The 12,069-nt window shown below is 45.9% G+C and overlaps 7 protein-coding genes across 7 annotated transcripts; 5 read left to right on the plus strand and 2 right to left on the minus strand.

The window, feature by feature from the left end:
- Positions 1–926: 926 nt before the first annotated feature.
- Positions 927–1,178, minus strand: GSBLH_T00007106001 (uncharacterized protein; the record flags this gene model as incomplete). The annotated part of the gene is given in 4 exon segments (XM_013041666.1): positions 927–1,013; positions 1,018–1,077; positions 1,111–1,128; positions 1,161–1,178. Coding segments are annotated over 4 exon segments (183 nt in total).
- Positions 1,179–2,245: 1,067 nt separating this feature from the next.
- On the minus strand, positions 2,246–3,119 carry GSBLH_T00003011001 (Cobalamin adenosyltransferase; the record flags this gene model as incomplete). Its single annotated transcript, XM_013041667.1, has 5 exons — positions 2,246–2,533; positions 2,564–2,675; positions 2,711–2,869; positions 2,899–3,034; positions 3,068–3,119. 5 exons carry the CDS (start codon positions 3,117–3,119, stop codon positions 2,246–2,248), a joined length of 747 nt encoding a protein of 248 aa, XP_012897121.1.
- A 376-nt stretch (positions 3,120–3,495) lies between these two features.
- Positions 3,496–3,965, plus strand: GSBLH_T00003012001 (uncharacterized protein; the record flags this gene model as incomplete). The annotated part of the gene is made up of 2 exons (XM_013041668.1): positions 3,496–3,625; positions 3,661–3,965. The coding sequence occupies 2 exons, from the start codon at positions 3,496–3,498 to the stop codon at positions 3,963–3,965; spliced, it is 435 nt and encodes a 144-aa protein (XP_012897122.1).
- Positions 3,966–4,402: 437 nt separating this feature from the next.
- GSBLH_T00006561001 (uncharacterized protein) lies at positions 4,403–5,479 on the plus strand (the record flags this gene model as incomplete). Its single annotated transcript, XM_013041669.1, has 5 exons — positions 4,403–4,555; positions 4,585–4,737; positions 4,777–4,870; positions 4,900–4,977; positions 5,010–5,479. The coding sequence occupies 5 exons, from the start codon at positions 4,403–4,405 to the stop codon at positions 5,477–5,479; spliced, it is 948 nt and encodes a 315-aa protein (XP_012897123.1).
- Positions 5,480–5,491: 12 nt separating this feature from the next.
- Positions 5,492–6,662, plus strand: GSBLH_T00006562001 (uncharacterized protein; the record flags this gene model as incomplete). The annotated part of the gene is made up of 5 exons (XM_013041670.1): positions 5,492–5,736; positions 5,758–6,029; positions 6,065–6,135; positions 6,162–6,434; positions 6,465–6,662. 5 exons carry the CDS (start codon positions 5,492–5,494, stop codon positions 6,660–6,662), a joined length of 1,059 nt encoding a protein of 352 aa, XP_012897124.1.
- Positions 6,663–7,599: 937 nt separating this feature from the next.
- On the plus strand, positions 7,600–9,077 carry GSBLH_T00006563001 (uncharacterized protein; the record flags this gene model as incomplete). Its single annotated transcript, XM_013041671.1, has 9 exons — positions 7,600–7,691; positions 7,723–7,801; positions 7,833–7,926; positions 7,956–8,062; positions 8,097–8,303; positions 8,337–8,630; positions 8,662–8,805; positions 8,840–8,911; positions 8,970–9,077. 9 exons carry the CDS (start codon positions 7,600–7,602, stop codon positions 9,075–9,077), a joined length of 1,197 nt encoding a protein of 398 aa, XP_012897125.1.
- Positions 9,078–9,352: 275 nt separating this feature from the next.
- Positions 9,353–10,295, plus strand: GSBLH_T00003013001 (uncharacterized protein; the record flags this gene model as incomplete). The annotated part of the gene is made up of 5 exons (XM_013041672.1): positions 9,353–9,391; positions 9,423–9,509; positions 9,540–9,604; positions 9,639–9,964; positions 9,994–10,295. 5 exons carry the CDS (start codon positions 9,353–9,355, stop codon positions 10,293–10,295), a joined length of 819 nt encoding a protein of 272 aa, XP_012897126.1.
- Between the last annotated feature and the right edge of the window lie 1,774 nt (positions 10,296–12,069).

Raw genomic sequence — 12,069 nt, forward strand, 5'->3', positions numbered from 1 at the left:
TCATCCTCGATAAACGTTTGCTCGAGAAGTCCGCTCTCTTCCAGAATGCTTCGCTCGTTTATTACGCTCAGATTCGTTATGGATTGAGGATAGTGGAGCAGCGAGCGGGGCATGAACCCTGGATCACTACCGATAAAACAAACAGAGAAATAAAAAACGGTTCGATCGTTTCTTCTACGGTTATATTCAAAGAATCTGGCTCGCTAGGCTTGTCGATGAACGAGCTCTTCAACGAGGAGAGAGGACGCACGTCCAAATCGTCCAGAACCGAGTGGTCTACAGAGGGAACAATTCGGCTGGTGATTAGAGAGCGGTTTAGTGGAGAATCGAAGGATGGCTGGCTAATTTGAGATATATTGGTCACTTCCGGCTCGATAACCACGTTGTCGGAGCGCGGTTCAATCGGCGCAACGTTTAGAGGGACTTTCTAAGAATCAACAGCTACTCTTTCCGATTACTGTAGGAGACGACATTTCTACATACGGACGACTCGTCTCACTTATTCCCATGGGAGTATCCTTCACAGGAGGAACAGAACTAGAAAAGAACGTTTTCCCAATAACTCGAACTCTATTTCATCTAGCGTATTAACTACGTAGCGCAGATTATTGAGTACGATACTCTAGAAACAACAATCATCAATCTCAAGTATACAAGAGTTTCGATGGTACTAACTTCCATTATAACGAGTACCCACTCGAAAACAAGCAAAATCCAGTGTGAAAAGAAATCTGTTTGGGATTGTGTTTGCTACATTCGAGGGCATTGATCAGCGAGTGAAATTCAACAAAAACGTCAAAAAAGAGTACATGAGTTAACAGCCTCCACGCAACGCCAACACCATATTAATCACAGTTCCGCTTGTAAGCTGATACGACCGAAGCGTTTTATCGTCCGTCCTTGACATGAATGAAACTCGGTACACATTACATCACTTTCCCCTTCACAATCAGTCGAAACTGGTCCGGAGAGATTCCTTCCTTTTCCATCAGCGACTTTTTCAAATCGGCAACCTACATCCTTATTCCTTTTTCCACTGCAATCTACTGTTAAATTATCGTCCAAGTTGAAATCACGCTAAAGGAGTCATAAAAAACAAACCAAGCCTACTTTTCTCCCGGACACAGTCTAGAGGTCAATGATTCATTCGAGCATCTTACCTTGATAATAATTTGCATGAGATTTGATTTGAGATAAGAGGAAACTGAAGTTCATAAATTCGCTTCCAGCAAATCAATTTTTGTTGCCTATCAAAGTAAGTAGTTGAACAAGAGTGATTGAGTGTGTGCATACTCGCAACCGATCGTTCTGGTGCTTCTCTTTGTGAGATGCAGCAATTTTGTCGTTGCAAGAGAATGGATGGAAGACGGCTACAGAACACATGCGAGGAATTGTTGTTCGAGTCCGATTCTAACAGTTTTAGGAATCCGTCTTGTTTGTTCGAAATAAACACAACAACAATAGCAACAGAAGCAAAACAGCCGTCGCAGACGACTCTCATCCACAGGTTCTGTTGGTAGCAGTTGTGTGTTGACGGTCGTTTCTAAAGCATCCTGCACCAACGAAGGTTCGTTCATCGTAGCACCAGTAATAGCACCAGTAGTAGCACCAGTAGTACCAGCAGTAGTACCGGCAGCAGCACCAACTCCAGCTACCTCCATTGTTGGAATTTCATTAGCAGAATAAATCTTTTCCTGAGAGTTCTGTCGCATATAATGGTCCATGTACTCTAGCAAACACGTGGTGATTTTTGGAAGCTAATTGTGTCATTCTGCTCAACAAAACTACATCCTGATCATCAAAGAAGGTATAATCCAGAATTAATTCGCTCTCAATCCCAATCGCTCTGCAGTGATCACCAAACACCGCAATGTTGCTATTGTAATCCATATACTCTTCTACAACTCAACCAATTTCATTCTCACATACGCGGCGCTTCATTAAATTTATCAATATAGTTCGGATACAAAATAGATGCCACCTGACACAACACCTACGTGTTGCTAAAAACACTATAATCTACGATTCCATCTCTCAGAGATGTGAGAATATTGGGAGAAACGTCTCTTCTCAAGATTTCTCCACACCACGCACTAATCTCGATGCAAGATTGCTACGATTTCACAGCACCCAAATTACTACATTCAGCTGCTCTTGAATTTGGTCTTGCACTCGATTCGTCACTTTGGCTTGCTGTTTTGCCTGCGCCCTGATATTCGCAAACGCTCTCTCATCACTCGCCACATCATAGCACTCCAGGTTCCAAGAACCGTCGTTCATGATTCAAATCAAACTTTTTTTGTGTCCAACAAACAAACCAAAATTGCTTATGAGGAACCCACGGAATTTCTTCCACTTTGTCAAATTCCACCGACCAGCGACTCGCCACATAGAAGAAATCGCTCAGACGATTCAGATAGCGCTGCACAGCCGAATCCACTTCATCGCGCTCTACCAAAGGCACCACCGAACGCTCGGCACGACGGCAAATCGAGCGGCACATCTGCAGAGACGCTCCACCCGGGGCTGATGTCTAAGGGTCATACAAAACGCGAGTTGAAACAGGAATAGTGAACGTCTTGAGAGGAGGAAGCTGGGAATCCAATTCGTCGATCCACTTCTCGAGAGTGGTGATGTTGTCTTCGGGGAATTTCGTTTTTTCGACTTTGTTGGAACTATTGCGGTAAATGAAGCAAAAAGAGATAGATACGAACTGCGCTTGGGAGGAGTGGCGATGGCAGCTCCCAAGTCGAATAACCGACTTTGGATCTGTTGGTAATGCAGAAATTTAAGAAAAAATACTTCAATCAACTTTGGCGCCAGTCCATTGTTTGAGGCTTCAGCATAGCCCCGGGCGAATCCGGTGAATCTAACCTCAGAATGTGTACAAAATCGTACGAGTTCAATTCATCCGTATTTCCCAAAGCCTGAAAGACGTCATCATATTTCTTTCTTCGTTCTCCATTATAGAGAGAAGAAGATCCTTTGTCTCCCGTCTTTGTGTAGATTCCTGACTTCCTAAAATGCAAGTTCCCTCAAAGAGCTTACTTCACTTCAGAAAAACCACGAGTCATGGTAGGCACTGCTTTCACAGTGCGGGTCAGCACACGCGACAACATAGTATAATCGAAAAGGCGAATATTAATTGCTTTTCGGATGAAAATAAAAACCCGATCGCATCAAATACTCCCAACGGAAGGTTCGAAACAAGCCAAATTGGATGGAAGAAGAGGAAATCGTCAAGAGGCTTGAGTTCTATTTATCAAAACAGAATCTGGAGAATGATTATGTCTTGAAACGGAATTCGAGCGAATGGTGTATGTTTGCGCACTCTTTATATCATGCCAAGTCATTCCAATTGAAAGATTATATGATATTCCCCAACTTTTTCATTCTCTCGATTCCGAAGCCAGCTTGAGAGAAATCATAAGTAGACACAGTCAATTTGAAGTTTGGTAGTGCTGCATTATGAAATAGTAGCTTTCTGAAGATGAAATGTCAGTTCAGCTCCGAGATTTGAAAACGACGAGGAAGGAGACGATTAGTCACTCGATTCGATTGGATTGCGTAGCGAAGGATGCATCCGAAGAGGAGATATCGTCTGTTATAGAGGCAAAGCATGGAGGTGAGGCACTTGGGTGATCGGAACATGTAGTTGAGAGTGTGCGGATTATTCGGAATGTAAATACAGGCGAGTCTATAGGCATTGCCTATGTGAGATTGAAGAATGCGAACGATATGGAAACAGTTCTAAAGAGAATGCATGTGTTGAGAAGACACGAACTGGGATTAAACACATTGTGGGCCATTTCGCAGTGCCGAAGTTATCTGTAGAGAGCACTTTCGCTCTGTTCGAATCATCAAACATGTTTGTTTTGTTTATGAGAGTGTTATTGGCAGATTCGAATGCAGTTTATTCCAAGTCTCTTCTTCCACGCCACGGGTTTGAGTCGCTATGGAAATGAAACGGATATCCGCGTATGGATGGAATGAGCGTTTCATGCATAGCGGCACTTCAGACACATCATCCCTTCCGATGCACTCTTTGTGTATGATAATCGGAGTGGATCGTGCTTCCTTCGCTTTGAAAGACGAACAGACGGTCCCATCTATATTCCATTGATCGAAGCGAGCCCATTTCGCGATGTGTCGATAGCTGTGCGGCCATGCCAATCACGCGCTGCAGCATCTTCATACCGCAGATTTTTAGAAGTTATGAAACGAAAATCGCATTGCGTTGTTTGTTGGTACACAGGATAACGAAAGAGGTCTTTCGAATCGATGTTTTCGCTAGTCTACGATATTTGTATGATATTATGCAAAAGCTTGTACTGGGACACTCGCTCTACAAGTAACTGGAGGAAGGGATCGTTTTTGATCCCTTTTGTGAATTTGCTTTTTAATGGAATCCGAAATCAAAGAGTCTTTAACAAAATTGCGGCGAATTGGACATGAACTGGGAGTCAACGAAGACCCTGATCCACACCCAGTCGAAGAAAACGCGTTTGACTACACAGAGAGGATTCTCTTCTCCATGGTTCAAGACATCAAACTCGTAATTTCGAATCGTTCGTTTGTTGGTAGTTGATCGAGCGAAGGGATAAAGAATCCCTCGTGTGCACGAACAGAAAGGTTGTTATTGAGTTAAACTCCAAAATTTACAACATGCTGAAGGAGGCAACAAACATGGTGGGTGATCTCGAAACCCAGATCCAGAAAGATAAAAAAAGCACCGAGGTACAATTTTAGTTAACGATAATAATAATAATAATTTAGAAAGAGAGGATTCAAAGAGATGAAGTGCTGACCATACTATTCGCTCAAATCAGAAGACTTGAAGCGAAGGCATCTGAAAATCATGCGGCTGAAAGTAGGGTACTCACTCAAATTCAGGAATAGTAGGGTTTACCGAAACCCCAAACGTGGATGCTCCGGTTCTCACAATTCTCCCTGGAACGCCTCCCCCATATGAGTCAAGTTTTACGAGATTATAAAAGAGTGATTCATAGCTAAGATGGACGTGGAAGATCGAATCCAGGAAGTGGAGGCGGATTTAACAGCATCCCAAAAGGCAGCACTGCAGATGTATGAAAAGAACAAGGTGAAAATTGATCAAGTGCTGGATGAGATCAGTGAAGGACTTGTTGAGCTGAAAGACCACGCCATCAATATTGGAAATGAAATTGATAGACAAAACAAATTTCTGGGAGAGTTGGAAACAGCTGTTGAGCATACAACGGATACCATACAGCGAGATCGGTTGCAGTTGCGTAAGAAGCGAAAGGGTGCCAAGATTGCGCATTGTGGAATGTATATGGTGTGTACCATTCTCATCCTCGTTGTGATTCTAATTATCTTGAATATTCTTCGTGGAGCTTTTTCTTTAACTGTTTACTATAGTCAAAAGATAAGAATTCTAGTTATTTTATTAGATCTTTTGGAAATAGAGATTTCCTTAAATGGATTTCGGTTGGCATAACTTTCCAATCAAATGGAGATTCTTCAAGAATTCTCGGATGTCACTCCCATATTGGAGGATACGATAGATGGAATCTGTAAAATCACATATGCACCACATTGTACGCTTGGAAGCGAATATCTGATTTTTCTAGTTGCAGAAATGGTTGGCATGCTGCGTGCATGCATCCTGAGTGGAGAGCTGAGTGATCGCGTCTTTCGCTTAACTACAGCAATTATTTTAATAAATCCCAGTTTTGTTTCTGCATGGCATGACTTGTAAATATGAATAACATGTAGGGTGGTTCGTCAACAGTGTATTCTGGAGAACGGTATCGACTATGATAAGGAATTCGCGTTTCTGGACGATGTCCGTCGCCTTACCGAGAAGTGTTACCAAACCTGGATGCACCGCATGTTTTTAGTGGAAATCTCAAATTGCTATGCGAACGAAAAGGAGTACTGCGATAGTTACATTCGACTCGACAATAAAAACATCCACAGCTGGACCTATCGTCACTGGGTGGTAGAGAAGTACAATTTGTGGGAAGGAGAGATGGAATACACCGAAAGTAGCACTATTGATGTGTTTGTTGATTGCTCATAGAATACATCGCATTGGATCTGTTTAACAACAGTGCCTGGTCCTATCGATTCTACGTGTTTACCCACGATTCCGTTGGAATTGATTTTGTTTCGATTAGAATCAGAGACCCAAGCAGGAAATCGACGTCGAGTTGGAGTTTGTCATGGACATATTGAAGAAAGCTCCGCACAACGACGCTGCCTGGAACTATTTGAAAGGCTTGCTGACCGCGTGCCCCACGTATTCGTTCATCGACGTCGTGAGCGAAGTGAAAAGGCGAAACCAGGAAGTGTTGGAGGAGACGGGGAAGGAAGTGCCCGGAGCTCTGGATTTTCTGGTGTCGTATTGCAGGAAATGCTATGAAGTGGAAAGAACGGAGGAGGCGATTGGGGTGAGGATGGAGAAGAGGGGTTATGTGTAGTACGCGATTCGATTGCAGAAAGCGGATGTTGTGCGAAAGGCGTGGTGGCAGCATATGGAAGAAGAGCTGAGGAAGGATAAAGAGTATTTGGAGTTTGTGACTTGGGGTGTTTGTTGGAAGAAACAAAAGAATCGGATTTTTCTTTCTTGCTATCGCTTTCTTGAGTGGCTTCGGGATTGGCTTTGGGATTGCCTTTAAGATTGGCTTTGATCTCCACCTCGGGACCCAGGAAATAGAGCAGATACCCGAAAATCGAGACGAACAATGCTAAACTGTAAATGATCACGAGAGGACGCATAGAAAGGTAAAAGGACACAAAAAGGGAAATGGAATTGAACACGGACGTAACAAAGGTGAGAACTCCGAAGAGAGAGCGGTTTACGTACGGGTGGTAGAAAAACAGAACAAGCAGCAACGTTGTAGCGACCAGGCCGAACGATGTTCCCGCATCATTCGAAATAAGTGTTTTCCATGAGAAATCCCACGCGCACACACCGTTCTCTATCGATACTGGTCTCCAGATGAAGAGGAGGAGGAGAGGGAGAAAACACATTTTCCACCAAGAGAGTTTGGACCTGTAGAGCTGATTGAGCTGCAGCCAGATATCCAGAGCAAAGTAAAAGGCGACAAAATAAGCGCCCACAGACAAAGACACAAGCCAAACATAGTCCCAATCAGGCACATCGTTCATTGTTCCGAATGTACCGAGGAGCGCAGTTGCAACCACTCCATACAAACAAAAGATTCTGTTGAACCCGCCAAGACCAGCTAAAACACCGATAATCCACGCGATTTTCGCATAGGAGTTGTATTGAGGATAGCCCGAAGAATAGGGATTCTTGAAAACATTAATGATCACATCTTTCATGTCCTCGAGCGGGATTTCGTCGTCATTCACAGGCTGTAGTTTAAGAAGACAGAGGGAAATAAAAATAACCTCGTACAACATAAACCTTCAAGTTTGAAAAAGAAAGTGACTTGTTGACAAGCTCCGACTGCTAGTTTCGATTCGTGTGAGGCTCCAGATCGCATTCTTGGTAAAACCGCAAATACTTAGGCACTTGTGGAACGACTATGTAGTCAGGAATCACAAAAAGATCTTTGTTTTCTCTTATTTTGTGAGTAAGAAAAACAGATGAACCCATCCGTATGTATCCAATCACTGTGCAAGCAGTGTCCTCAGTTTTCGGAAATGTACAATCGTTTCCTCGAACTATATAACAAACGGTAGAGACCGGGTGCAAGATTGTGACTGTAGACTGTGGTATCAGCTTACCCTCGCATTACTCGATTTCACTCAAAAAGAAGAATATTACTCGAATAATAATATGATCACTGTACGGCTGTTTTTTGTGATCGATTGCCTAGTTATATGCAGGCTTTATCGTGTCTTGCGAAGAACATATTGCTCCCATGGAATACGCGATGCTGGTGTGTCAAATTAGTCGTCAGTATTACCCAGGTACGGTCCCTCGATGTTTCTCATTCCAGATTACCTGAACACTCTGGAGTTCATCAAAACCATCGGAACTATTGGCGAAGCCAAGGAAGTCTTCCGCAACCACGTGGAGCACAAGAAAGCGGTGACAAGCAGCGAAGTAGGCATCCTGCATTCTGCTCGCTGACCGTCAGCGTTCGCAAATGCCGCGCCGCGACAAGATCGGAGAGAACGCGTACAGCCGCTACGTGCTGGAAGTGGCGTGGCTGTACGTGAAGCTGAACCAGACGGACATGGCGCAGGAGTACTTAGAAGAAGTGAAAATGCTTCTGGACCACCAGCCCGTGGCCTCCTCGCGCCTCTACTCGATCTATTACCGCGTGAGCATCGAGCTCTTCCGCGTAGGACCGCGCAGAGGCCACGATGGAATCTAGACGATGAACGATGTGGACGGAATCTACCGCAGCTCGATCAAATGGCTCGCCTACACGCCGCTGTCCTCCATGTCCCTCGAGAGCCGCTGCCTGCTGGTCCACGACATTCTTCGCTCCGCGCTGCTCTCGCAGGAGGTCTACTCCTTCGCCAACCTGTTAACCGCGGAAATCCGCGCCATCGCGGAGCAGGGAAACTTCCAATGGCTGTTCGAGCTGCTCTCGCTGGTCAACAAGGGGCAGATGGACCGGTGGCTCGCCAGCAAGGAGCACTACGCGCAGCTCATGCGTAGCGATGTAGGAGAGGGTTGTTAGCATGTTGTTATAGGGGAGTTTCACGGGGAAACTGAACGGCGTGGACGAGAAAGTGGCGCTTTTGGCGGTGTTGGAGGCCGTGTTCGCGCGGCCGACCGGCGATCGCGTGCTGCGATTCGATGAGATTCAGGCGGTGTGCCGCGTGGACGAAGCGGACGTGGGGAGCAAGCGATGGGGATGATGCGATGTAGATCGAGCCGTTTTTGATTCATGGCGCGCGGCTGGGGCTGTTTAAGTGTCTGATCAACTCGCTGGAGAAGAAGGTGGTGTTCACGTGGCTGCAGCCGAGAGTGAGGTTGAGGATGGGATGTGAGGGTGTAGATGCTGGACCAGGAGCAGGTGGAGACGATGACGAAGATGTTGAATCAGTGGGGACAGAGCATTCACGACACGTTGTTGTATGTGACGAAGAAGGCGACGGAGGATTGAGAGGAGAGGGAACAGGAGTGTGGGGATGTAGAATGAGAAGAATGTGTTGGGTGTGTTTGTTTGATAAAGAGAGAGGAATGGATTGGGTGTGAAAATGATTTTAAATGAACAACAACAACAACAACAACAACAAATAAAAGCTGTGAATCGAGGACCTTTCGTAGAGCTCGAATATATAGCAAAGGAAAGAAGTCTGAACAACAGATTGAAATGTTCTATTTGTAGAATTGTTCGATAAACCGCGGAAATGCAAAACTGCGTTTTTGTTCATTATAATGAGACTGATATCAGTGGTATGCATTCTGGCGATCGCAGTACGATTCAGTGAAGGAGAGTGAAGGGTAGGCGGCAGCTGTGGTCCCCCTTACAAAAGAAAACTTTGACGAGGTCGTCAACGGAGAGAAGAACGTATTTATCAAGTTCTATGCTCCTGTACTTTCGAGTCGGTTGGATAACACATAGTGGTGTGGTCATTGTCAAGCTCTCGCTCCCGAGTATACTCTTTTTGCTGAGTCCTTTGCCAACGAGTTTCTTAGCTCTCTATCCATTTCTCACTCGCAGGCCTTCTCTGATCGTTGCTGAGGTCGATGCGGACTCCGAGCGCGAGCTGGGAGACCGCTTCAACATCGAAGGGTTCCCCACGCTCAAGTTCTTCCCCGCCGGCGCGTCCGACAAGCCGGAAGACTACGACGGCGATCGCACCGCGGAAGCGCTGGTCTCCTGGGTGAACGACCGTCTGGGTACGTTCTGCTCTCCTCATTCTCCTCCCAGGCACCCACGCCACCGTGAAGAAGCCTGTCTCCGAAGTGCTGGTGCTCACGCCGTCCAACTTCGACGAGCTCGTGAAGAACTCAGGCAAAACCGTCTTCGTGAAGTTCTACGCGCCGGTACCCCCGTTTCCCCCTTTCTCTCGTAGTGGTGCGGTCACTGCCGCCACCTCGCGCCCACCTGGGAAGAGCTGGGCGCCGTCTTCGCGGAGGAGCCGTCTGTGAGCATCGCGGAGCTGGACGCGGACATGTACCGCGAGCTGGCGTCGGAGTTCGACGTGCACGGATACCCCACGCTGAAGCTCTTCCAGGGCCAGGCGGCGCCGGTGCCGTACGAGGGCGACCGGTCGCTGGAGAGCCTGGTGGAGTTCGTGAACGAGCACGCGGGGACGGCGCGGCTGCCGGACGGGTCGGTGGACGCGAAGTTCGGTCGGATTCCCGCGGTAGATGAGGTGATCGCGGGACTGAAGGGAGTGGGGGATGCGAATTTGGAGAAGGTGAAGGAGGCGGTGGAAACGTGGAAAGGGGAAATGGAGGGGAGCAAGAAGGTGTATTTGAGCGTGGTGAAGAAACTGAAGGAGAAGGGAGAGGGATTCTTGAAGAGCGAGGAGGAGAGGATTCAGAGGATGCTGGGAAGCGGGTCGGTGAGCAAGATGAAGAAGGGAGCGTTCCGGATTCGGATGAATGTGCTGAAGGCGTTCGAGGCGATGATTGGAGAGAAGGCGGAAGAGGAGTTGTAAGGGATGGGTTGTTTGTTGAATACAGAAGGGGAGGGAAGAGAAAGGGAATGAGGATGAGTAGTACGAGTGAAGAGAGTCGGAAGAGAAAAATGGGAGGAGGGAGAAAGGAAAGGAATGGAATGGAATGGAATAGAATGGAATGGGATGGAATGATAACGGTATTTTCTGAGGTAATGGATAGCCAACCTGCCAAATACACATAAGGAAAGAAGCAACAAGTCATATTGCGTAGCGAATGTGATCACAAAGCATTGTTAACTCAAATCATCACACACCAAATTGGAAACACCACTCAGATTCCTGTTCTCCACCAATCCTCCTACACATAGGGAGCTCTCTACACATTTCCTTCCTACACATAGGGAGCTCTCTACACATTTCCTTCCTATACACACACAGCTCCCTCCTCATATCCTTCTTATCAAACAAACACACGCAAACGCAAACATTCAAAAGCAATTAGTATAGAAAAACCACCACTCGTGTAGAAAGCATGTTAATTCAAATCGCACATATCATCCATATTGGTATTACACTACATTTCACGCAATCCCCATCCCTACCTCCATGTCAAAAGGACTATGCATATGAAAAAATACATTTCTACTCATGATCCTCCATTCCTCCTCTCTTACCGTGTATGAAGGAACCAAAAATCGTGTTCGGGAAGAACCAACGTCGACATATGCATTGCGCTCTGAGGAACCGGAGAGGCTAACATCAGCGTCACATCGCCTCTGTTTTGAGATACAACATTCACAGAAATGGACGGAACAGTAGCTACAGGATCGATAGGAGCAGTGGGCGCGGCGTTCTCGAGGGTTGAGGAGGTTTCCGATTCAGATGGGGTCGATGATTCACTGGATTCACTTGATTCTCTGGTCTCTGGCTCTTCGGCGCGGCGCGAATAGGAAAGTCCGTGAAATCTCTTAATAGACAAAGGCAGGGAGTACAGATCCTAGAGTTCAATTCAGTTAGTCAACACGAAACGCTTGGAGAATGCTTCAGAAAATACTTTTGCGCATGAGTACGAACTTGGACTACCGTACGGGTCGGAATCTAATCTAAGAGTCTAATGCTAATCCAACCATTGTGGCAATAGCCTTCCAATCCTTTCCGTACTTCTGGTAACCAAGCAAAAACTGCTCGTGTTCTTGCGGACTCCACCTTCCAACTACATCTTATACAGAAAGTGAGTAGATACCAACTTGGTCTCTTGGCGCGCTATTGTTGTCCCTGTTCTAATAATTAGAGTGTCTTTTAACAACGTACACCCATACTCGAAGTAGAGGAATCTTGAGGGGTCCTACGGCATACGATATAAAAAACAAAAATAGTACGTTGATATCTCTTCCATACAGTTTAAGCACTATGCAATTTAACAACACATTTTCAACAACCGCGGGAATATTCCATTCCCATTTCTATTACTGGCATCTTTATGCATCGTACGTATGTGATTCTATTCACCGTTTTGCTCCAAAT

The sequence above is a fragment of the Blastocystis hominis genome (assembly GCF_000151665.1).
Source record: "Blastocystis hominis, Singapore isolate B (sub-type 7) whole genome shotgun sequence assembly, scaffold_23".
Taxonomy (NCBI): domain Eukaryota; class Bigyra; order Opalinata; family Blastocystidae; genus Blastocystis; species Blastocystis hominis.